The sequence below is a fragment of the Leuciscus leuciscus genome (assembly GCF_965113295.1).
Source record: "Leuciscus leuciscus genome assembly, chromosome: 20".
Lineage (NCBI taxonomy): Eukaryota > Metazoa > Chordata > Actinopteri > Cypriniformes > Leuciscidae > Leuciscus > Leuciscus leuciscus.
Genome location: NC_138744.1, coordinates 17,154,706 through 17,181,354, shown reverse-complemented (window position 1 = coordinate 17,181,354; position 26,649 = coordinate 17,154,706). Strand labels below are relative to the sequence as shown.

Here is a 26,649-nt window from a genome sequence, read left to right as displayed (position 1 = left end):
ATTGCAACAAGAATTACACTTGGGCCAATTAAAAATTTAGATGTGACCAGTCACTAGAAAATTTTGACATGGAGAGGTTAGAAATTTTTTACAGTGTATGTTGAATGAATTATTTGCACTATATTGTTTTATAATGACAAAATTGTTTCAGTGATTTAAATTGTGTGAAAATAGCACGTTTGACATTTGGCATGGATCACATTTCCTACTTTGACAGTTTATCTGTGCTAATATAAAAGGTATTGTGGCTTGTGCTCATATTCAGTCACTATGCAGATGATGTGGCCTTTGCTCATATAGAGTTCAGCTGTCCTGCAGTGAGCATCTGTGTACGATGGGGAGTTTTCAGCCTTCATATTTCCAACTTCTTTATCTTCTCATAGCAGCTTTATTAGAATGCAAAGGTAAGTGAATTAAAGTAAATTAAATCAAATTAATTTGAACAACATACAAACATGAGATATGCATAATATCAGTGTACTTTGTGTGAGTAAATGTGGCGTAGGTGTGATCAGTGTCGTGTTTTGTTTTATATAGCACTTTTTACAGTGGACATTGTTTCAAAGCAATTTTCAAATATAGCTGTAATTGACTTGCATGTTGCCATTCATGTTTTACACAGTGAACGTGCAATTTGAAAATTGCTAACTTTTTTTTTTTTTTTGGTATAAAAATATGTAACCATTTCCTTTTTTAAAGAAATAAAGGTAACACTTTACTTTAGTGTCCTTGTTCCATACTGTATGTTACATGTACTTACCATAGTAATAACAGTAAATTATGCATAATTACATGCAACTAACCCTCAACCATATCCTAATCCTAACCCTATAGTAAGTACATGCAGTTGCTTAATATTACTCACTAAATATATAATTACACTGTAACAATGACACCTTAAAATAAAGTGTAACCGAAAGAAAATATGCAACTGAGTCCATCATGATGAACAGTTTTAATAAATGTTGGTTTACAAAGGTAAAACTGCATTAATCAACCAATTAATTATTACATTAGTAACGTCACTAGTTGATTTGGTTCAAATTCAAAAGAAGTCCAGACATTACATTTGTAGAAAATGTAAATAAGTCTTGGTAGCCATTTACAATAAGGTTTTATTTGTTAACATGCTAACAATCAATTAACATGAACTATAACAATAAACAGTACTTCTAAAGCATTTATTAATCTAGTTAGTTTTAATGTCAACATTTACTAACACATTCTTAAAATCAGAAGTTGTACTGTATCTTTTAATATTATTTATAGCTGACATGAACTAACAATGAAATGTTGTATTTTCAGAGTTGAATAAATACTTGTAACAAATATATTGCTCATTGTTAGTTGATGTTAGTTAATGCATCAACAACCATTAACAAATGGTACCTTATTGTAAAGTGTTTCCAAAGTCTATTTATGAATTTAACTTTTTTTTGTACACTGACTTTCAAAATAAAATTTCAGGAAATACTGACAGTAGTTCATCGGGTTGTGAATTTTTTTTACTTTTTTGTTTGGTTCTCATTTCATAAGATGTATTAATACATTTAGAGGTAGAACCACTTGGTAAAAAGTAAATGCTGTTTATTTCTATAAACGCTGTGGTTTCCATGTCTCGGCTCTCTCATTACTGTATGTCTTGTTTTGCTCTTTTTTTCCATTTAGTGGTGACACAGAGACCCTGTGAGCAGGTCCATCGGTTGAACATAAACTATGTTCAGGGTGACAATATGTCTATTTCTTGCCTAACCACAACCCACCCGCTGGAGTCTCTGACAGTGAAACTACGTAGAACCGACCCGGTTAAAGACATCCTAAAGTATTCAGACAACTCTCCAGCATTAGAGCATCAGAGATGGTCTGTGAGAAATGATGCTGGAAATGTTACACTTTACCTGAAAGACATCAGTTTATCCGATAAAGGAAATTACAAATGTGAAGTCTACAAAGATCGGGACTGCCTTATTGCAACTCTTTTTAACCTGAGGGTCAAAGGTGAGAGTGCCAATTTCTGAAACAAGCAAATAATCCCCAGGAAACCTGTTGAAATAAATATGTTTTTCTGGTTTCAGAATGTAAAACTTTGGTTTCTGTCCATGCGACTCCAGACTCTTCAGTGTTGCTGCCATGCTCTGAACATCCTCTACAATACAGAACTGATCAAGTAACTTGGAAAATCTTTCATGGTCACCAATCAACAGAAATAGACCAATATCGCCCTCCACACAAGCCCTCAAACAGCACAGAGAGAGACCCGAGGCCTCTGTATGATAGAGCGAAAATTCTAGGGAATGGATCTCTGCTTATAAGGGATGCAGTAAACACTGATGGATTATGGTATCGGTGCAGAGTGAGTGAAAAAACCTGCTATGAGGTGAAGCTGGTCGTGAAAGGTGTGTTTTCAATGCAATAGGTCTAGCCCTAAAGTCTCAATGCTGACTCTGAACGACATTCACCTTTTACAAGATTTTAAGTTAAGCTATGCTAATAAAATGTGAGATGTGGTCATGGGTTAGTCAAAAGTTTTTATTTATTTTTATTTTTATTACAATAAATATAATGACATAAACGTACCCCCCAGTTTCACAGACAAGGCTTAAAGGGTTAGTTCACCCAAAAATGAAAATTCTGTCAGTAATTACTCACCCTCATGTGGTTCCAACCCCGTAAGACTTTCGTTCATTTTCGGAACACAAATTAAGAGCTGGCTCACTGCTTCATAGGCTGCAAGGTTATTTCATCTGCCAGCCCAGAAAAGTTAGTAAAGACATCGTTAAAATAGTCTAAGTGACTACAGTGGCTCAACCTTAAGTTTATCAAGTGACTAGAATACTTTTTGTGTGCAAAAATAACGACTTTATTCAACTATTAATTTTCTTCTGTGTGAGCCTCTGACGTAAGTTCACGGCGATTTTCTCAGATCGAGTCTTTGATAAGTCACACTGCATGATTGTCACTCGTGTGAACGAGTGGTTCTAGAAGGAGGCCTCGGCCACCTGACCCCACGAATGAAGCGAGCAAACAGAGCAAACGTAACCTCGGTTCTCTCTAGAAGAGGGAACGAGTACTGCGTATCTTGCCGTGCATGCACACGCTCTGGTTCGCTTCGGCGATGAAAAACCAAGCGGGAAGGAAGTCGACCGGAAGTTGAAGCCGGCCGCGTGCCACCATCTTGTAGCAGAACTTTACCTGCTGTTAGCATCCCATTGACTCCCATTCATTTTGGCGTCACTTTGACAGCGAATAACTTCACATCTGAGGCGTTTGAAGACTCCATTTGTCCATTATTTATTTCTAAAGAAACACGACAATGTATAAAAGGCTCCATTACCTTGTAGCTTATGTTATGGCCCCGTAGAAGCAGTTTTTGTAAAAGTAGGCTAACGATTGCGTCATAACCACGCGACTCTCTGTCGCACAGTAGAGAGATTACCGTATGGACAGGAGGAGAAGCTCGCGGGCAATCGGGGGGACGTGGAGGCAAAATGACAAAATAATTAATCAGAATACCTAGCAAAAGTTTCTCCTGCTCCTAGCTCATGGACACCTCCTACTCACACTCTCCGTCTCTGCAAGATTCGGAAGGGAATGATTCAGATTTCTCATGCCACAGCCACTAGAAGACAGACGGGTTGCTCACGTCACATCTACGTCGTCAAGCTCGGTTTGAGTCTGCGCGTCAGGAACGGAAGTCCTAAAAAAATCGCTAAAAATGGGCTTCACTTGTCTCAATTGAGTTCCAATGAGATGGCTCTGTCCACTTCTTATACTGTCTATGTGAAAAAACAGATATCAGCTGCCTGCAAGCCGGATTTATAGGCCTAAGCCACGCCCATTTCGGCGGGACGTGACGCAGCGGGCGCGAAGCACCCTCATTGGGTCCGACGTCACGCTAGGCCTCGCTCGATAGGCTGCTGCAGTTGCCGCAGAACAGCCAATAGGCACGCGAGCCGTTTTGCCTATGTCTGTATGCTGCCGCAACGCGTTTTACAATAATACAAAATTAAGGATAATTTTTTTGGCTTCAATATCTCGCGGAAAAGGGATTTTCCCCTAGCGTAAGATACTTACGCAGTACTCGTTCCCTCTTCTAGAGAGAACCGAGGTTACGTTAGTAACCGAGTACGTTTTCAATGCAGTATTTCTAACCCTTTGACAGACATTGATTACATTAAAGGATTTTAATTTAAGTTGTGCTATTAGATGTGAGTGTGGAAATAAATAGGTTGGTAAAATACTGTGTATAAATATTCGGAGGTTTAGAGTAAAATTAAGTCTTGTTGTGGTGATTATTGTCAGGGTTCTGTCACCTCTGTTCTAGTTTTTTTCCTGAAACTGTGGTGACAGGATCCTGACACCCCGTCTATCTTTCTGTGTGAGCACACAGCTCTGTTTGGTTACGTGTGCCATGTGCTCTTCTATCTTGTAACCCCTTGTTAGTTTGTTGTTCATCTCCCTCATTATTACCTTTCCTATTTAATCTCCCTGTTCTCAGTCATGTGGCTGTGTGTTTTAAAACTATGTTTAGTGTTTTGTTTTCCAGTCCTGTTTATTTGATTTCTGTCAGTCAGGGGGGAGAAAAAAAAGAGTCACCCTTTTTTTTTTTTTTTTTGTCTGCTGTGGCCTGCGTTTCTTTTCCCCAATGGAGTGGTTTTTGTTCCTGTGTGTGCGTGTGCGTGTGTGTGTGTGCGTGTGTTTTTAAAAAAGAACAAAGCCTTACTCTGCATCTGAGTCCGCACCATTTCCCTGTATCTGCACCTGACAGATTACAGCATGAGTTCAGTGTGTCTTTGGTAATATACTGTAATAATTGTGAATGTGTGCATGTTTAAACAAGCTTGTACAAAGTTAATGTTTTATATTAGCTGGAAAATGGGGCGTATGTGGCATTTGTATTATTGTCTAAATATTCTAAAATGTGATATTTTTCATACTGTAGAAATAATTTTTGTACTTTGATTGTAGGTGAAGAGAAGTTTTATTCAACTGCAACATTGGAAACACTTTCCACAACATTGTTAGCCACAAGTAAGACAAGCACCATATGTGTGTGATAAAAAATAACCTTATCAAACTGACTGATTTAAGTTTATCTTTTCTCTAGTGATCACAGATGTGTCAACCTCAGCTTACAGTCCTGTTGTCAAGATTGAAGGCAACATTGATGCGAGTGCAGAAGTGACAACTAATCTGATAGCAGGAGTGATGGTCACAATAGTGTCTCTGTGTGTCCTCATATCACCGATTGTCTGTGTGATTCTTTATTTCAAAAAACGAAGGCGCAATATCAACAGCCAAAGTAAGTCCACAAATGGGGTCCTGAAAAGTTTAACACTGTCGAATTGTTCTTTAACAGCATGTCATACAAGCTTATTGGATAGAAGAGATCCTAAACATACAGTCCTGTGGTCCAATCCAATCAGAAACCTAGATCTGCTACACTGGACTTACATTTGTTTATTGTGCTGCTGTTTTCTTTCAAATGAGTGAATTCGATTGATGTTCTTATTGCAATTGTAAGATTTGCCGTTACTGTCAGAAAGGGAAAGCAACCAATGTAAATGTATTTAGGATTTTAATGTTCTTCTGAGTGTGTTGAAATACATTTTGAAATGCAGCCCATATCATGCAGTCATGGTGATGAGAGCCCTCATGTTGAAAAGAAAGACTTTATTGTAACTTTTATGCCAAATCATGATGATAGAAGTTGATCACATGGTAAAGAACTTACTTTTGTATCTTATAGTTGAATTGGACTGCTGGTCTTCCGTATCTTATTCTGAAATTTCAGGGGGTAAGTGATATTTATGATAAGTCCTTAAATATATACAACAAATGTACCTGATCAAGTGTTTTAATAAAAGTCTTTCTCTTGCAGGGTTTGATGCTCCATTCAATTCTTTAGTTGAATTTAACACATGAATCATGACCTTGCAACTATTGCAACACATGATGACTGACATAATTTTGTAAACCACATCACAATATATTCTATGTTGCTTGCACTGGCATATTTTTGTATATGTTTTTCAAACTTTTATTATTTCACTTCATAACATGGCCACATGGGCGGATCTACAGGGGGGCAAGGGGGGGCAGGTGCTCTAGAAAGGTTTCGTGGTTTTGACTTTTTTTCTCGAAACACAACGACTTTATTCTCGAAATGTAATGAGTTTATAATCAAGATTGTATTTTGACTTATTTTTTTCCTCAATTTAACGAGTTTAATCTCGCATTATAATGACTTTAATGGGTGACCACCAAGCGGCAACCTCCCCGTCTCTCTCTTGAAACCAACACGGAAGTGAGTTAAACTGCAATTCGTTGACTGGCCGCTTGAGGCTGGTGTCAAAAGTGAGTCAAATCTGTATCTCCCCCATGTTAAAATGCCAAATTTTACAGCAGAAAAAACGTGTTTACAGCCTGGTGTCTGTATGTGGCTTTGGTCATACAGCTAATTTAGCCCTTCATGACAACTGTGAGGGGGGTGAATTTTTTTATAACTCATTCGTTTAGTTGATTAATATTTAAAGTTCTGCATAATTAAGGGTGTGTCCACTTGAGTGACAGGTGGATTGCCGCTGAAGTCAATGCTAGCCGTTTGTCTGCTGTTACTAGCCGTCACTTCACCTCAGCAAATGTTAGCTGCTGAACTTGCCAAATCTGCAGTGTTTGTGCTTTTTTTCGGGATTATTTCATACAATTGAATACACCCATTACTTCGCCCATGGCTTTGGATTCTGTCGTTGTCGTCGAGTATCGTTCGAGAGAACAACCAGCGCTGTATTTCAGTTGTTTTCCTCTGTGAACATGCACTAATGGATGTCTGACAATTTCGTTGCTTTTTGGAGTTTTCAGATTTAAAAACGTCAATAAAGGCTCGTTTGTTCTGCTCTCACGGAACAGATTATAATATGCTTATGTACCGTCAGATGAAATCCTGCAGGTGTCGGCGCTTTCTCCGTCCATGCAATAAATGCACATCCTTGAATGAGCGCGGATTTCCAGCGCATTTACTTGAACTTCATAGGTAACGTTAATATATCTAGGTTTAACCCATTTGAGAGGCGGCCAAAATCAGAATTTAAAATGGACTGGATAAGCTCTCTACGAACTTGACGAGCGATGCCGCGCTGACGGACCATAGACTATAAAAAAAGAGTGACTGACATGTATGCACATAAATCACTGTCACACACACTCTCTCAGAGTAATATTAAGTTACTGCATATACATGTTCAACTAGCAGAATAGTACAGAATCACGATACACAGTCTCACTTGTTGCCATGTCTTTTAACTATTATAATATTTCGAAGGGCAAAAACAGGAAATTTTAATTGGCTTTACATCATCAACTGTCACTTTAGCGCGAGGCCCTGTGCAGTCGCAGACTTGGTACTGTCAGTACAGTAGCATATAGCATTACCTCAGTCCCCACCCCGCCTCTTTGCCCATTTTCTGTTATCCGGGGCTGCGTTCCAGTCCAAAATTGCCATGCCCTTCACTTGCTAACTTCCCTCCGTCTCGTTCACTCGGATGTACGTCATTGCGAGTGCCCACTACTGGCGGAAACTGCAATGGGCTGAATTGGAACGTCCTAAGCCCTTGATCACTTGGAATCAGCTGTGGAGTTTATTTATTATTTACATTTGTTTTCCCTTTAATAATTTGTTTAATGCAGCATCCAAATGTATATATGGTTTTTGGGTTGTTTTCAATAAAAAAAAAAATAGAATTAATATATCATAGAGTTGTTTGTTGTGGTGGTGATTAGACGAGATCTGTGGTGACGTCACAATCGTACTGCATTGTGGGACATATAGGTGCCTGAAGTGTACATATGAAGTAGACTCGCTCCCTCGGTCCAAATCGAGGGAACGAGGGTCTGTCCATCTAAACTTCCCTCGTCCACTTCACGAAGTGGAACGCACTTCAAAATGGCGGCGGGGATTCCCCCGAGGGGAAGTGCTTAGGGAAGTTTGCGAGTGCGTGTCTGTGGACTGGAACGCAGCACAAGAGTGACGCGAGGCCAAGATGGCGACGGCCGGCTCCGCCCACTTTAGGCTTCAAAAATGCTCTTCAGAAACCTACGGGTGACGTCACGGCCACTACGTCCATATTTTTTTACAGTCTATGGTGACCACCCGTCCGGCTTTGCGTTGTACCGCACGTCGCATATTGAGAAAATGTCCCGCATTGTCATCAGGCTATTGGTTTCTAATTATCATATTAAGATGATTTCCTTGTTAAGAAAACATTTTATTTATTATTTTTGCGGCGTAGTTTTTCACCTATATTTAACAGCACTTCGTCAGAAGTAAATACAAAAGCCGTTTTTTTTTTTTTAAATCCTGTCCAATGGTTGAAAGGAAAGGAGTAAACACGGTTGAAAAGGAGGTTTGAGAGAGATGTGTAGGTGGCTGGCTTGAAAACCAGTGGAGGCGTCGGTAAGAACAATCCAGTCCAGTCACTTCAATTACACAGCGTCTTTCTTTATTAGGTGTGTGTGTGTGTGGTTTCTAGGAGGGAAAAGGATATGGGATACAATTAACCACATAATGCCACAATACAAGGCCACAATTCATTTGAATGACAATCAAACATTTAAACAGACAAACTGAAAGGAATACAAGATTCGTGCTCACTTTCTCATAGTTAATATACCATCAAAGGAGAAACATATGGAACTTTGAAGAGGTGTTAGTGAGGCCAGCAGGGGGTGCTCAACCTGTGGTCTGTGTGGGTCCTAATGCCCCAGTATAGTGACGGGGACACTATACTGCCAAAAAGAGCACCGTCCTTCGGATGAGACGTTAAACCGAGGTCCTCTGTGGTCATTAAAAATCCCAGGATGTCCTTCGAAAAAGAGTAGGGGTGTAACCCCGGCATCCTGGCCAAATTTGCCCCTTGGCCTCTGTCCATCATGGCCTCCTAACCATCCCCATATACTGATTGGCTTCATCACTGTCTCCTCTCCACCAGTAAGCTGGTGTGTGGTGGGCGTTCTGGCGCAATATGGCTGCCGTCGCATCATCCAAGTGGATGCTGCACATTGGTGGTGGTTGAGGAGATTCCCCCATCTATGTAAAGCGCTTTGAGGTCTCAGAAAAAGCGCTATATAAATGTAACAAATTATAACTTACATAGTTCAATAACGCGCACACAAGGCAGGAGACACAGCATTTCCAGCAGCAACACACAAGGATTCCTCCATGTGGCATGAACAAGAGGCAGGAGCTGTGTGTACAGGTGCTGTCTAATTAAGTCTGTGGCTGATTGAGGCCAGAGCCATAGAGAGAGAGAGTTGCGACACTCTTTGATGTCGCCGCTATGGCTGTCACGTGGTTCATGTAAGCCCCAATAGTTCCAAAACGTACGCTGGCTGTCATGTTCTTCTATGGGACAGACAGCAGCGATTGCATTATTGAACGGTAAATATAAAATAAAACACACACCCAAGTACTTTTTCAGCTGTTATAGCATTATTGCATTTTGTTAATGTCAGTTTTGCATTTGGAGATACGTTTTAGGCTATATTTTTGGAGGGAAAAGCTTATAGTGTTCATGTTCGCATGGGTAGTAGCACTGGCTTTAGCGGCTCTAACTTAACTTTTCCATATCATTCATCTGATGATGGACGTCTCATGATATTTATTTTAGCACAACTGGGCTGTATTAGGCTATTGATTCCCGTGATTTTGCTTATAAATTTTGATTCAGCCATTAGCCTACCTTCGTGATCACGCAAAGAGGTCTGCCGTGGCGGTCCGTTCAGAATTCGCTTAGAAGCTAGCTCACTTCTTCTGATGAAAGTGGCCACCCCCAGGACCACAACGTGAAACATAATCATGTTAAGACTAAGAATATTATTTTAAGATTAAGCCATACACATTATCAAAACTATAACAGATTAAAAACGAATTTAAGCATGGCTGATACAAATGAAGGTTTTCAAATAAAATATTTTTTATTAAACAATGACAGACAACAAAAATGTGTGCTTGTGTGTGTGAACAAGAAAAACAAAAACCAGGGGCAGGTGATCCATGAAACAGACAGGACTGGTGATGGCCATAACAATCCTAAAGGTCCAGCATTGTTCTCACAAGCCGCTTCACACAAGACAATAATAACATAATGAAAAGTTAGTATATCCCAAAAAATTAAATTAAATAAAAGTTGCTATAAAGGTGGTAGCGATTCATTACCGAACTCTTAGCTGACGAAGTCGCGCTAGCTAACTAACGTTAGCTAGCAGGCAGTGCTTGAAAATTGGTTGAAACAACCAACATAAAATATAAATAATTACGCTGTGCATGTACAAATGAAGACCAGTATAAGCATCGCAAAGGGCCTCTGATACAATATAGACAGTTGACAATTCAAAAGAGGTCGATATTTCGGCAACTTAACTCTGGAACAACTCGACGCGCAGCAATGTAAGTGAATGGTGTCCAACGCCCAAATGACAGTGTTTGGAACTATTCCGATCTTCATATCCCGGAAGTAGGCGGTTAAAAGCGCCGCCATTATTTACAACGGAGGTCTATGGGAGTGTCGCAACTCTCTCTCTCTATGGCACTGATTGAGGCTAATTAGTTGCAGGTGTGGTGAACTGCATGGGGAACTGAGTGGCAAAGAAAATTGGGGGCGTGGCAACTGCAAGACAGAGGAAAAACTTCCAAACAACGGTCACTAGTTGGTTGTGACAGCTGTCATTCAAAATGTGGAGCGGTGATTCGTTCCATGTGTTCCCTGTCAGAAAACAAATGGATAATTCAGTCAATTAAAAATTTAATTTAAAGGAGCCGTATGTAAGATTGTGGCCAAAACTGGTACTGCAATCACTTTCAAATTACTGTAGAGCGGTGTATCCCCTCTCCCTCCCCCCTGACTCGAGGTTGCCAGATAGGCTGCAGGATCCAGCAGGAACGTAGGATGCTACGTAGCTGTGGTAACTAGAGCAGAGCTGGCAACCCCGATGCCGAAACACTCCTGACTTCGTGATTGGTAGATAGGTGGAGGGTGGCGCTTCAGGCCAAAACACAAGATGACAACATCAACATCAGTTGAGGGCTGCAACAAAGCATGTCTACGGAAAGCCTGTTCACTCCAACGCCCTAATAAGTCCTATTGGTTGTAGTTCCAATCAGAGTTCCACTGGGGGCGCTCGCCATGAGTGCAATATGAATGGGAGTCAATGGGGCTAGACGGCAAAATTTGTCTCTTTCACCCGACTGCCGTTGAGAAATCTCAGATTTGATTGTAGGTTTTGCAAGTTCAACATGGGTTATAGATCGAAAGTTGAATGAACGAGTAGGGGAGACCGGGGACAGTTGCAACAGGGGATGGTTGCAACATGTCATTTTTCTCCAATCAGAAACAAGCTAGAGTGATGACACTCATACTGCACATGCACAGTTAGACCCTCCACCCACCAAGAAGACAGTAGACATATTCAACATCTGCTGCTGCATTTATTGAACAAAACTTGTTTTGGAGGTATGAAAGTAAATTTTTTCATGAGATATATTTTTGTCATACTGTCCTGAAATTTTGTATGAATTAATCAAAACTTACTTAGTTTGAATTATTGTTGTGTTGACTTCTAAGTGACATGGTTAGCATGTGTCAAAGTCAGTGTGTCTAGCAGGAGTATGATGTTCTGTCATGGCTGATAGGGTTGGGGACGGTTGCAACAAATTATAAATTGCATGTTTAATAAAAGTTTGTTGCATTGCAAATTGTTAAATTCTTCCTGTCTGACACTGAAATATGGAGAGATTGAATAGCATCTGTAACACCTGCACACTGAATCTATGTAGGCCTAAGTTCTACACATGAAAAAAACAAAACTCAATAACTGTTATTTGATAAATATGACTAAATAAATAAATAATAGGCTACAATAATATTATTGAAATAAATAATACTATAATATTATAGTAGGCCTAAAACAGTTAATATTTTCAGAATTCTTTGCTCAATGAGACAAAAAGCTTAAGTTAATTAATGAAATTTAAGGTATTTTTAACATGTTGCAACCGTCCCTGGGTTGTGTTGCAACTGTCCCCTGGGTCGGGGTCAGTTGCAACATCTGACTTCTTCCATTCAAATAAATACTGTGAACGATATATCATATATAATCATCTTTAAATGGTATGGGTAATTAGCAGACAGATGCAAGTTTAATATATACAAATTTGGTTGGTCTAGTCCAAATAGTCTCTGAGTAATTGAGAGAAATGCTAAAAGTGTTGCAACTGTCCCCGGTCTCCCCTACTTATTTCTTTTCGATTTCTTACAGGTTGAGTTGTTGTTGCCCATAACACGCTAGCATTTTGCTAATGAACGCTGATTGGTCAGTGAAGGACTGATTACGACCAGAGATACCGCTTGATGGCATCGTGGCATACGAAGCGGGACCAGAAACAAACAAAACAAAAACTCTTCTAGCACGTGTATTTACCTGTGTCAGCTGTGTTGTCGATGCCTCGAGAGAAAAGAAAGTGCAGAGCGCGAAAGCACCAAAGTGACTGAAGGATTGCTGTAAAGCAGTATCTCTGGTCGTATGATGTGTATGACGTCATTGACACTTTAAAATACTTTTTAAAGCAAATAAGTGACTCTAAAAAATCTAACACCCAGCAATGTGTAATTTCATTGCATCTCCTTTCGAATACAACATTCAAATTACTAGACAAAAAATTATATCCTGAGAAAAGTGGATTTTGATGGGTATAGCGCCATAGACCTCCATTCATTCTGCACTCGTCATGTGAGCGCCCTCATATGGAACAAGAGTGGAACTGCAACCGGAAGTTTATTGAGTGGCACTTCTCCCCTCATTAGACTTTCTCTGGCTGCAACTTCACTTTTTAAATGACAATATACTGGCCGGACTACTGTTGTCAGTGATATAAGTATTTGAAATGAACATGATTTCTTAATGTCTAGTGACATATCAGGGCCATTTTATGATTAATTGAAATACATTTCTTACATACAGCTCCTTTAACAGAATGTATCAACCTGTTGCCTGCTGTGGTTGTTTTAATTCACATCCTTTCTAAAAAAAATATGAGTTTTTAGTTTAATATACTCTTAATATATAAGACTGTCAATGATCTAATTTCATGTTGTTTTATATTTTATTTGTTCATTGTTTATTTTGTTGGACTTTAGTTGGACTTGGTCAGAACTGTTTCAAAAACAGTGATCTGCATGATGCCTGCTGCCTTTGGGCTCAGTGATGTTGAATTTAAATGTAAAATAAAGACATGTTATGTTACATTGTGATGTAATGGTGTTTTCTGGGGGGGGGGGGGGGGGGGGGGGGGCTAAAGAACAAAGAACTTTTATCAGCTGAAAGGCAGAATACAAATATTTTTTATTAAGTTGGATAGACATTATACAACAGTTTCAGGTTATGGTTTAGTGTTGGTAACATGTCCCACATTGTCCCACACAAACTTATAATCGTCCCACATTTTATGTGTTTTATGGTAGTCACCCTAATCTCGAGATGTTTTTTAGTTTTTTTAGTTTTTTTTTAGCCAATGCAAATCTGTCGTAAAATAACCCTATGCAACTCGTGCAGTATATTCCAAGCGTTCTGAAGGTAGGGTTTGGTGAGAAACAGACCAAAATGGCAAGTTATACTTTATGAAAATCTTGCGTTGCAGTCCTGTAGACTATGTGAGTGCGCAGCAGATCGCGCAGCGCACAAGCGCATCTTTTGAGAGAGAAATTATACAAAAATAAATAAAACACAAGGCCTACATCATAAAACTCAGAAGAGTATAGCCTACGTATGTATTTTAATGTCTCTGTTGTTCTCTGTTCTCCGGTTGTCAGATAGTCATTGTGCATGAACGTTTATGCCTATATAGTAAATGCATTATTCTTTCCTTTTTGTATTAGTGTTTAAGATTTAATTTACAACTAATTATATTGATTTATATCTTAATTTATTAATAGTATTTTTTTAAACTTACTGGGCGAGGGCGACCATAGACTGACAGCCGTCATTTACCCTGCCATACCCAGCTCATGCAAAGCGTGAATTTATATCTTATCACAGAAGAAAGCCCTGTCTACTCTCTTCCCCATTACGGTTCGTGTCGAGACATTAGTCTAGTTGTTTGAGAAAAAATATTAAAGGGGTGGTTGAGTGTGATTTCACTTTTCTAACTTTAGTTAGTGTGTAATGTTGCTGTTTGAGCATAAACAACATCTGCAAAGTTACAACGCTCAAAGTTCAAAGCAAAGGGAGATATTTGCTTTTAAAGAAAAGGACTACAACAAACGGCTGGTTGGGACTACACGACATTCCTCTCGGGTTAGTGACATCACTAACCCTAGAATTTACATAAACCCCGCCCCCGGGAACACAGTCCATGTTGAGAAGAGGAAAAGTTGTTGTATAAGAGTACATTTGTGAGTCAGCTCAAACTTTAGCATCCATCTTTTCACATGCAATAGAAAGTCACTCTGTGTGCATCTCACAACAGTTCATATATGAGCAATTTATAGATTTATCATGGCAGAATATCCTAATTGAAGATAGTTAACTCCACATCAGCAACATAAATTCATCAACTAACCATTCAGAGACGTCCTGTTGCATTCTACATGTTGTCACTTCTTCTTGAGTCTCTCCATCCTTATCTGACTCCGTTTAACATTAAAGGCAGAACAGTTTCTGTCATTTTAGTGTGTCTGCGTGAGGTAACAGCAGCTGCTAACAGACACGAGCTCTTGAAACCCCGCCCTCTGCAGCAGCTCATTTGCATTTAAAGGGCCAGGCACAAAACGGTGCGTTTTTGCAAACCCTCAAAAAGTGACAACTTTAACTTGCTATATAAAAATATCTGTGGGGTATTTTGCGCTAAAACTTCACACACACACTCTGGGGACATCATAAATATATCACATCTTGTGAAAAGGGCATTATACCACCCCTTTAAATGTAGTAGTTGCAATAAACGCGTTAAGAATCCGTACAACTGCAGCAGCGGAGGACTTTTATTCTGCTGTGCGGAACTGATGAATGAATAGTTTGATCTTCGGCTGACAAATCAGAGGAAAGGGGCGTTTCATTCCCTTCCCGAATATTCAAGCTGTTTATCTTTTTTTTTTCTACCTGAGAACGAAAAACAGTCAAATAAGTTCCAGGTACGAACGAGTGATTCAGCACTACTCAAAATACAATTTATAGCAACAATATAATCACAATAAAGATGTTTACATTTCAGCTCCTTCATTTACAAACATTTCTATACAAACAATGAACTACTAAGTGAACAAAGAATGAGCTTCAAGTTCAGTGCCGACTTACCTGCAGCAAATGTAATTTAATGTTATAAAATAGCCGAGATTTTCTAAATCAGCTGCCCTATGAAATTCTGTCTTTCTGTTATTTTCTGTGCAACAGCTGTATATTTCAAAAGTCAATTAACATTTTAGGACATCCTCAGACCTCAGACATATGAAGACAAGGCATCTGCCTCAGACTAAAAGGCTTCAGTCATTGGACAAAACGGCATCGCGCCTCAGACTGAAAAGCTTCAGGTCTCAGGAAAAACAATGAATGAATGAATGAATGAATGAATGAATGAATGAATGAATGAGGCATTTATATAGCGCTTTCATATGTACTACTGTACACCCAAAGCGCTTTACAATCATATCAGGGGATCTCTCCTCAACCACCACCAGTGTGCAGCATCCACTTGGATGATGCGACGGCAGCCACAGTACAACGGCGCCAGTTCGCTCACCACACACCAGCTATAGGGATCTCCCAGTCACGTGACCCCTAGCCGCGTGTCAGCCATTTTGACGGAATACTATTGCACAAGCGCACATACATGAGAATGCGGATTATCACGTTTTATGGCTGCGAATTGATTAAAATAATGAATAATGGTCACTGTATTAATTATCTTGAGCCTGCTAAAATGTTCCTATAAATATATTTTCTTTCCAACTGTGCAATCTTAATAATAAATAGGCTAAATATATTTATCCACTAAGCTGCAGCAGTCTATGCTCGTCTTGCCATTAAGTTTTTTTTCTCTTTCTGACATTTCATACCTGTTGTTACATTTTTTTATTAAATTGACTATAAAAAAAGATTGCTTGTGTGTGCTGGTGTTCATTCCAGTCTTTTAAAATAGTTGAATGAATGAATGCTCGCGAGGTGCCTGTAACGATTTTAAATAGGCTAACGTTAGGCTATTTAATCAATAATGTACACAGGGTAGAGGAGAACGACAGTCAACTACTTTGAATATTATAGCATTTTGGGCATAAACATGTAAATAGTGAAAAGACATTGAAAAATGACACAGAATGATTAAAATTTAATATTTAAAAATGTAATCCAAATAAATAAATGTTCGTGGTTCGCACCGATGTTATTCATTTGTTCTCACACACTTCAGCGTCGCGGTCACTGGCCACTATCTATTATTAGCGCAGCGGCCGTCAGCTAACTCTTCACGTCATGTCATCATAAAAAGAAATATACAAGAGGAAGATAAAATAATTAGGAATCATAGATATGAAGCACCACGAGTTCTTTTTACAGGCATTAAATGTGTAGAAAAACTTCCTGACATTGAGTTCGGTGACATTTACAGCTACCTTATTCACTTCCCATCACGCTAGTACACCGGAGCTTCATTAAAAGCATACAAAAGCTTAGCAGGCTATCGGTATCACGAGTCCGGATGGGTCAGCAACTCTTTGATTTGGACGCCAGCGGGGAAGGATTTTTCAATCATCACCGCAAAGGTTGGTAAATAGATGAATATTTCGCGACGAGCTGTATTAACACCAGCGGTTTAGCATTTTCTATTCCGTCAAGATGGCTGCTCCAAATGGCGTGACGTCACGCGGGACGTCCCTATCCGATTGTTAAGTCTGACGTCACGCGTGACATTTAGCCTTTTCCGGGTCCAAGCGCTCCTCTCTTCCAGAAATAACAATGGTGGAACCCAGGGGCGTAGCAGCCTTTATAAAAGTGGGGGGGACAAAAGCTGTATGGTGATGATACCCCCTATGTTGGGTGGACCTCTGTCCTTCTAGGGGGGTTCGGGGGCATGCTCCCCCGGAAGATTTTTTTTTGTGTGCATTTTAAGGTTAAATGCATCAATCTGCTGCACTTTGAGAGCTCAAAATTAAGAGCTTTAACCGGATTCAACCCATGAACTATGCACATTGAACAAAGAAAAAGCATTGACTTGTACCTAAAGAGGGCTCAAACATCTTTTTAGTTATGATAGCCTATAGACTATCAGTCTACATTACATTATCACTGGTGTTTTAGAATGCCAAACAGTTATTAGAAATAATTATACAAATCATTATTATATTATTATATGACGTAAAATCATAGCCTATAAATGTCTATACTTTATAAATGAAAATGAATATTTCAAAAGTATATTTTATATTACACTATAGTATAGGGAAATTACAATACTTTTGTCCTAATTTCTTCACTTGCAAGAAATAAACCCTTGAGTGGTTTTTAACGCCAGATCACCAGCTGATCGGTGAGCAAAGTGCGCACTTTTCTTTATATCACGCAGCACAAACAGACTGGCTAATTAGTTAAAGTCTTGTTCTGTTTTAGAAAGGAACAAACAACAAAGCCATATCACGGTTTCAATTTTAGTTTGTTGGCAAAATATAGGCTAACGCTAGAGACCTTTATGTTAGATAAATTTGACATCTCATATGTGTTGGGAAAATGGAGAAGAGCGAGTTCGGCAAAAGGCGGATTCGAACTCGGGTCGAACGCGTCAAAAGCTGCTTTCAAGCACCTCACGATCTCATTGTCATCATCAGACAGCCAAAAAACTGATCATGATGCTTTTTTTGTGTGCAAATAAATTACTGTTAACATAATGTGTTTGTGTGTTTGTAAAAAGGATGTAATCGTCCTCTGCTTTTTTTCTGGGGTGCATTTTACTCCAGACGGCCAAACAGCAAAGAGACTAAACGAACGAAAATTCGCAAGAGCAACAAGAGATTTGAAGCTCATGCAGACACACCCACCAAGAGATGATTCGCGCTGTGATTGGCTGAATGTTAGTTCACTCAAGTCTAAGTAACAAATCAGAGAACACGGGCGGAAATATTGACGCTGGGTCAAAATAATTGCGGGGGACAGAATCCCGTGTTTCTAAAAGTGCGGGGGACGTGTCCCCCCCGTCCCCCCCGGTTGCTACGCCCCTGGTGGAACCTGTACATTTATTCACGATCACGTCCTTCTTAGTGAGGCACCCTTGGCGGTCAAAAAGGGTTTAAATTCCTTTAACACCAACAGAGTGGTTAGTGTAGCTCATCACTCAGGTGGCATAATTAAGGGTAGAGTCCAGGCATCAATGAAAAAGAAGATTTACGAGGTTGAAGTGAGTTTGCTCGGGACACGGGACACAGCACTGCGGCATTGTAAAAACACTCAATAATAACCAAAACACTAGCGAAAGCGGTAGAGAGGACCTGGACTTTGGACCCGGAAAGAGTATTATCGGAGAGTGGTTACGTCACGACTTAACAACCGAATAGGTGGAGAGAGGAGAGAGAGTGATAGAGCCAATTCAATGAAAGGGGATTAATAGGAGGCCATGATTGGTAAGGGCCAATGAGTGGAATGTGGCCAGGACACCGGGGTTACACCCCTACTCTTTACGAGAAATGCCATGGGATTTTTAATGACCACAGAGAGTCAGGACCTCGGTTTTACGTCTCATCCGAAGGACGGTGCTCTTTGACAGTATAGTGTCCCCGTCACTACATTGGGGCGTTAGGACCAACCTGGTCTCACAGGATTCCGTGAAATGTCCACGTGCCCTTAACTCAAAATCCGTGGAGCCATCACGGAATCGCCCCAAATTCCGTGATGCGGCCACGGATATTACTCCAATGCAAGTCAATGACACTGACCTTCCGTGGTCCACACACGGATACCCGTTTCAATGACGGAGTACAGATCTCACTCAATCGACGTGCTTTCTCATTTGGAAACGCAACATTTGAAGTATTTGTGAACTTTTCCAACAACAAATGCCATAATGACGTTAACCTGACTGTTATTGAAGCTATTGCATTGTCCTGTCATCATAAAATTTCGGTTTGTTTCAGTTAGCCTAACCAAAGTCCCGTGATGGCACCACGGACCTCAACAACCTGACCTCACTCATGGACGTTGTAATGTTGCTGGCTTGTTTAGGAACTTATAAGCTTTAGGTCGACTGTGTTGCAATGGCATGTAATTAACTTGACATTTTGTCTCGTCCTGTCATCATAAAATCCAGTTTGATGGCGTTTTACACCTATTGCTCGCTTGGCTATAGTCAGATCTAAAATCTGTGATAGGAGCACGGAGTGAGTCTGTGGTGAGACCACGGATAACTCCAACACGCAAGTCAATGACACTCATCTTCCGTGGTCCACACACGGATACCCGTTTCAATGACAGAGAACAGATCTCACTCAATGGACGTGCTTTCTCATTTGGAAACACAACATTTTAAGTATTTATTTATTTTCCAACACCAAATACCATAAAGACTTTAACCTCTCTGTTATTGTAGCTATTGCATTGTCCAGCCATCATAAAAATTCAGTCTGATTCTGTTAGCCAAACTGAAGTCCCGTGATGGCACCACGGACCTCAACAACCTGACCTCACTCACTGGATGGTGTGATGTTGCTCACTTGTTTAGAGACTTGAAAGCTTTATGTCGACTGTGTTGCAATTTTGTCTTGTCCTGTCATCATAAAATCCAGTTTGATGGCGTTTTACACCTATTGCTCGCTTGGCTATATAGTCAGATCTAAAATCTGTGATAGGAGCACGGATTGAGTCTGTGGTGAGACCACGGATAACTCCAACGTTCGTGATATGGTCACGTAATTTAATCTATTGATTCGTGCCACGGACACGTTTATTTCGTAATTTTTCGTCTTTCGTGATTACAGCTCGATTATTTCTGCCTGTCGGCTGCAGCAGAGAAGCTGTTTAATCAACATTTATTCACGAGATCTTATCGTGGTTTATGTGTTTTTTTTTTAATGTTATTATTTCGGTCTTATTGCCAGGGAAGCTGGATTGTTTTGCTGTTTATTGATCTTTTTAAAATGATATTTTATTAGTAGGAAATCGCGCTGAAGAAGTCTCGTTCCGAACACATCGCGATATTTGGCATCAGTTCACGTGTGTCAGCTGTTGGTAAGTAGCCTAGTAAATAAATACATAAATACGCTGTCCTAATAATGTGTGATATAATGTCTTTTCTGTTTGTCGATATTAATCTGCCAAATATATCTGCCATTTCCACGGAGACTTTGCGTTTCATTGCTTTCTAATTCAAAATATATGATTAAACACTGCCTGTCACGTGACGTGCTATAGGCTTAGATATTCATATCAGATTAAAAATAGTACAATTAGTTCCAAAGTTGTATTTGTAGTAGAAGCACAGTAAAAACAACACTTACCATGCTTTTACCACAGTAACATTAGTTTTACTGTGATAGGGTGTGGTAAAAGGACAGTAACCACAAAACTTACCATGCTTTTACCACACTATTGGTAGTTTTAATGTGATACTTATTGTAAATGCACAGTAACCACAACACTTACCATGCTTTTACCACAGTAACCCTAGTTTTACTGTGATAGGGTGTGGTAAAAGGACAGTAACCACAAAACTTACCATGCTTTTACCTCTGTATTGATAGTTTTAAAGTGATATTTGATGTAAATGCATATTAACCACAACACTTGCCATGCTTTTAACGCTTTATAATGTAACATCCAATATGTGTAAGGTAAATCAGTACTTTTTCCTTTAAATAATCCTATATATTATACATAATTATATTTTCTTTTCTCTTTTTCCAGCTGAAAAGACCAAAAGGGCCTTTCGGACTCAGTCAGCCCATTATTGTTTGAGGAGAAGTAAACGGAGGAGACGGAAAGCTGCAAAGGCAAATATTCACAATGGTATGTATGTGTTGGGTTTTAACCCTAAATCAAACATTTTATCAAGCATTTGTTGTTTCTTAAAACTTTTCTCACAAAACCCATATCCCAATCAGTACAAACATAGTCTGAAAGTCTTAATAATTCACAAGATTTAACAAGTTGTCAAATTCGTACGATACTCGTACATATTTGTATACTCGTACACAATCCTGCAGCTTTTACTCCTAGTGCTGTCATTGGCTACTGCCTCAATTCCTGTACATATTTATCGCGATATTTGTAAATCAGTTGCGCCACTTCTTGGAAAGTTGTCGGATATCACACACACTGTCAGAAAGTTTATATTAATTGCAAATTGGTCCCTGTCTGTTCATGTTCCAGTGATACATGATGTCTCTCCACACCTCATAACCTACCTCTGTTTGCAAGAGTGGAAAAGCTTATCTGACTTGTCACATGACATCAGATACTCGATTATTTTGTCATAATCAGAATGTTACACTGCTGATAACTGTCCCGTTTGCATGTAAATCATTTTCGTATGATTATTGCTTGCTATTAAAGACATACTTTTATTCATAGAAATGCCCACATATCAGTGAACTTATAACATAAAAATGCTTTTAACATTTAATTATGCAACACTCTTTACAGAAAACATATCATACAGTTATAAACTGACTATTTGCAAGTAATGTATTAAAATTACCTTCCTTTCTGTTTTGCAGGATTGCTTAGTCCTTTTTTTTAAAGCTCTACAATATCAAACTCAACAGCTCTTTTAGGAGCCAACCATTACAAGAGCTACTAGTGAGTCGCAGCAAATCTTGCCGTGATCAGCCCTTCCCAGGTGAAGTTTCTAGAATATTGCAATCAGTATTTACTCATCAAATGTTCTCTCCTGAATCATATGGTAAATTAACTTATTTAATACTGTCTTAATTTATGTTTCAGGAACAATAGTAATTGCACATAGAGTAAGTCGAGACTATCTTGTTTTACAGCAGAGAAGGAAGACCAGTCCTTATATCAACGCAAGCTAATCGAATAAGTCCTTTGTTTCGGGTGAGGAAGGAACATCTGGTGCCCAAAGAAGACAGAAAAGTGAGCGAGTCCATTGGTATGTCTTGAATTGAAACAATGCTGTAAAATGTAGTACATAATTTGATGTTGACAATTTTACATTGTACAGGTTTTCACTTGGTTTTTGATCATGTGAAGCTCTTGAAACAAGTGACAGAAGAGTATGTTGTCTGGAAAGAAATCAAGCATCACTGGCAAAGGCTCAAAAGAGACAATGCCTTTCTTAAAAATCTTTTAAAATAGGTTGCTGTTGATATGGGTAAAACAGTTTTTGTTCAGTACTTAGCTTATATTATGTGCTCCAATATATATATGTCATGGTTTAGAAGGAGAGAACCCAATCGCAGACCATTTGCAGACATTACAAGGGTTTATTACTACACAAAAACAGAAAACAAAACCCACGAGGGGGTAAAACAAGACAGGATGAACTATTAAGACAGAAAACACTAGACTAACACTCAGACGATAAACTTAGACAATAAAGACAGGATCAAATACTTCTAACAAGACAAGGCTTTCTTCAGGTAACTCACGGAGGGTATCAGACAAGGATAGACAATGTACCGACACAGGACAGCAAACACAAGGGGATAAAATAGGGAGCAAACTAATCAGGAACAGGTGACACAGGTAAAGCAATAATGATAACAAGATGAGATAACAAGGGGGCGGGGTTACATGACGAGACAACGCAAGCACACAGCCAAACAAATGGCCATGTGCTTACACACAAAACATGGGCCTGTCATGATCCTGCCTCAAGACCAGGGAAAATCAGAGACAAGAAGGCAGAATCATGACAGAACCCCTCCCTTAAGGAGCGGCTTCCAGACGCTCCCTAAGGGAACACTAAACACGTGACATGACGGACTGAGACATGGACACGAACCAACAAAACATGACAAAAACTAATAAAGGCAGACATGAATACACAATGACAGGATTGGGGTGACATAATAAAAATAAAAAACAAGGAAGAGGAGGCGGAGACAACACAGAGTTCATGGGGGAATGTCCAGGGTGGGTGGGTGGGACTGTGGTCTTGGGTGGACAGGACGATGGCTGAGGGCGAGGGGTCCGGGCAGACTTGGATGGGGACACACGAGGAACAGTCTTGGGGGAAAAAGTCCGGGGTGAAGTGGTGACAGAGGGAACAGCTGCAGCCGGCAGCGGAGCGAAGACAATGGGTGAGGCAGGTGGTAAGGGAGTGGAGAAAGTAGACTGTGATGCTGGGACAGGGCTGGACACAACTAGGGACAGGGCTGAACACATTAGCTGGGACAGGACTGGACACAGACATCCTCCTGTCAGCTGGGACAGGACTGGACACATCAGCTGGGACAGGGCTGGACACATCAGCTGGGACAGGGCTGGACACATCAGCTGGGACAGGGCTGGACACATCAGCTGGGACAGGGCTGGACACATCAGCTGGGACAGGGCTGGACACAGACATCCTCCTGTCTGCTGGGACGGGACTGGACACATCTGCTGGGACGGGACTGGACACATCTGCTGGGACAGGGCTGGACACATCAGCTGGGACAGGGCTGGACACATCAGCTGGGACAGGGCTGGACACATCAGCTGGGACAGGGCTGGACACATCAGCTGGGACAGGGCTGGACACATCAGCTGGGACAGGGCTGGACACATCAGCTGGGACAGGGCTGGACACATCAGCTGGGACAGGGCTGGACACATCAGCTGGGACAGGGCTGGACACACTAGCTGGGACAGGGCTGGACACAATAGCTGGGACAGCACTTGCAGTGGCGGGCTCAGGAACAGCGCTAGCAGTAGCGGACTTCAGATCAACACTGGCTGCAGCTGACTCAGGAACCGGATCTCTTGCAGCTGTGGATTCAGGACTAGAGGACTTGACAGGACTGACAGGGACCTCAAGGATCTTGACTAGACGTGACAGATAATTAGATAAGGTCTTTGCCGCAACAACAACAGGTAAGTCTTGATGGGCTGATACGGCTTGAAGAACTGCTTCAGCAGCTGAATCGGCCGCAGCTTTCTCCTCAGCACTCACGACAGTGGGCTGAGGAACAGCGCTTGCAGTAGCGGGCTCTGGGACAGCGCTTGCAGTAGCGGGCTCTGGGACAGCGCTTGCAGTAGCGGGCTCTGGGACAGCGCTTGCAGTAGCGGGCTCTGGGACAGCGCTTGCAGTAGCGGGCTCTGGGACAGCGCTTGCAGTAGCGGGCTCTGGGACAGCGCTTGCAGTAGCGGGCTCTGGGACAGCGCTTGCAGTAGCGGGCTCTGGGACAGCGCTTGCAGTAGCGGGCTCTGGGACAGCGCTTGCAGTAGCGGGCTCTGGGACAGCGCTTGCAGTAGCGGGCTCTGGGACAGCGCTTGCAGTAGCGGGCTCTGGGACAGCGCTTGCAGTAGCGGGCTCTGGGACAGCGCTTGCAGTAGCGGGCTCTGGGACAGCGCTTGCAGTAGCGGGCTCTGGGACAGCGCTTGCAGTAGCGGGCTCTGGGACAGCGCTTGCAGTAGCGGGCTCTGGGACAGCGCTTGCAGTAGCGGGCTCTGGGACAGCGCTTGCAGTAGCGGGCTCTGGGACAGCGCTTGCAGTAGCGGGCTCTGGGACAGCGCTTGCAGTAGCGGGCTCTGGGACAGCGCTTGCAGTAGCGGGCTCTGGGACAGCGCTTGCAGTAGCGGGCTCTGGGACAGCGCTTGCAGTAGCGGGCTCTGGGACAGCGCTTGCAGTAGCGGGCTCTGGGACAGCGCTTGCAGTAGCGGGCTCTGGGACAGCGCTTGCAGTAGCGGGCTCTGGGACAGCGCTTGCAGGAGCGGGCTCTGGGACAGCGCTTGCAGGAGCGGGCTCTGGGACAGCGCTTGCAGGAGCGGGCTCTGGGACAGCGCTTGCAGGAGCGGGCTCTGGGACAGCGCTTGCAGGAGCGGGCTCTGGGACAGCGCTTGCAGGAGCGGGCTCTGGAACAGCGCTTGCAGGAGCGGGCTCTGGAACAGCGCTTGCAGGAGCGGGCTCTGGAACAGCGCTTGCAGGAGCGGGCTCTGGAACAGCGCTTGCAGGAGCGGGCTCTGGAACAGCGCTTGCAGGAGCGGGCTCTGGAACAGCGCTTGCAGGAGCGGGCTCTGGAACAGCGCTTGCAGGAGCGGGCTCTGGAACAGCGCTTGCAGGAGCGGGCTCAGGAACAGCGCTTGCAGGAGCGGGCTCAGGAACAGCGCTTGCAGGAGCGGGCTCAGGAACAGCGCTTGCAGGAGCTAGAGATGACGAGCGAGAGGCTCCCTTTCTCCTCTTCTTTCTCCTTGAACGCGAAGCCGAATCTGTAGCTGGGCTAGCGACCAGTTGGAGATGTTCAGCTGGAACCGTAACAGGAGCAGGGATGGCGTTCTCGGGCAGCGCTGACTCGGTCGAGGAAGACTCAGACGGGGAATCCCAGGAAACTCGTCTCCCTCGTTTACCATGGAGAACAATGGGAACAGAAGAGGCCTCAGGAGAAGAAGTGGAACCAGCCTTATCACCAAGGGCAACAACGGCCAGGACGCGACCCTCTGGGATCACAGGAAGCTTGGCAGAAGGTGGAGAGGACAACCACCATTGTTCCCGGAGCTCCGACTGCCACTTGAGAAGAGACACACTGTCTGCTGGGTTCAATGTTGGTCGGTACATTCTGTCATGGTTTAGAAGGAGAGAACCCAATCGCAGACCATTTGCAGACATTACAAGGGTTTATTACTACACAAAAACAGAAAACAAAACCCACGAGGGGGTAAAACAAGACAGGATGAACTATTAAGACAGAAAACACTAGACTAACACTCAGACGATAAACTTAGACAATAAAGACAGGATCAAATACTTCTAACAAGACAAGGCTTTCTTCAGGTAACTCACGGAGGGTATCAGACAAGGATAGACAATGTACCGACACAGGACAGCAAACACAAGGGGATAAAATAGGGAGCAAACTAATCAGGAACAGGTGACACAGGTAAAGCAATAATGATAACAAGATGAGATAACAAGGGGGCGGGGTTACATGACGAGACAACGCAAGCACACAGCCAAACAAATGGCCATGTGCTTACACACAAAACATGGGCCTGTCATGATCCTGCCTCAAGACCAGGGAAAATCAGAGACAAGAAGGCAGAATCATGACAATATATATATATATATATATATATATATATATATATATATATATATATATATATATATATATAATAAATACTTCAATGTGTATATTATATAATGTACTGACTGCTGCTTTGTAAATTTATGTAAGGAACAGGCAACTCTGGCCCTTTGCATTCTACTTTTTGAGGTTAGTTAAGAGTTAACCTCCAACCCTAATCGAGCACATCTGAAAATTTTAACCAAAGTCTTCAGGTTTATTTCTAGACAATAGGCAGGAGGGTTTGAGGTCGGAGCTAAATCTGCAGGACAGTGGACGCTGAGGGCCAGAGTAAACCATCACTGCTTTAAATAACGCAGAACATAAGCTGACCCGACTGTCCATTAAACAACTTCATTTGAATGTTTTCTGTTTTCTGTTTTACTTTCAGACCAGGACT

At 41.6% G+C, this 26,649-nt stretch overlaps 2 protein-coding genes and 1 long non-coding RNA gene across 8 annotated transcripts in view; 2 read left to right on the top strand and 1 right to left on the bottom strand.

Annotated features, from left to right (window-relative positions):
• LOC309483801 (uncharacterized protein) overlaps positions 1-26,649 on the bottom strand; it is a 73,408-nt gene that overhangs the window by 22,440 nt on the left and 24,319 nt on the right. The window lies entirely within an intron of this gene.
• Positions 281-6,063, top strand: LOC309483799 (cell adhesion molecule 2-like). Of its 5 annotated transcripts, XM_082149817.1 has the most exons (6): positions 1,495-1,998; positions 2,076-2,396; positions 4,969-5,031; positions 5,108-5,302; positions 5,750-5,797; positions 5,882-6,063. In XM_082149817.1, the coding sequence occupies exons 1-6, from the start codon at positions 1,581-1,583 to the stop codon at positions 5,923-5,925; spliced, it is 1,089 nt and encodes a 362-aa protein (XP_082005943.1). In that variant the 5' UTR covers positions 1,495-1,580; the 3' UTR covers positions 5,926-6,063. The 5 variants fall into 5 exon arrangements, 4 of the variants coding, with proteins under 4 accessions (XP_082005941.1, XP_082005943.1, XP_082005940.1 ...); XM_082149815.1 differs by adding an exon at positions 281-404 and having other exon boundaries at positions 1,669-1,998; positions 5,108-6,063; XR_014200650.1 differs by having other exon boundaries at positions 5,108-5,797.
• LOC309484041 lies at positions 18,837-22,397 on the top strand. 2 transcript variants are annotated; one of them, XR_014200713.1, is made up of 4 exons: positions 18,837-20,253; positions 20,929-21,030; positions 21,741-21,862; positions 22,017-22,397. It is a non-coding gene; the product is annotated as an uncharacterized lncRNA (long non-coding RNA). The 2 variants fall into 2 exon arrangements; XR_014200714.1 differs by having other exon boundaries at positions 21,741-21,925.

Bases quoted from the DNA above. Each gene is read 5' to 3' on its own strand.
- LOC309483799 (XM_082149814.1), top strand. From the start codon at position 1,581: ATGCTGTTTATTTCTATAAACGCTGTGGTTTCCATGTCTCGGCTCTCT. The intron at 1,999-2,075 runs GTGAGAGTGCCA...TTCTGGTTTCAG, and splicing joins TTTTAACCTGAGGGTCAAAG to AATGTAAAACTTTGGTTTCT. The intron at 2,397-4,968 runs GTGTGTTTTCAA...CTTTGATTGTAG, and splicing joins GGTGAAGCTGGTCGTGAAAG to GTGAAGAGAAGTTTTATTCA.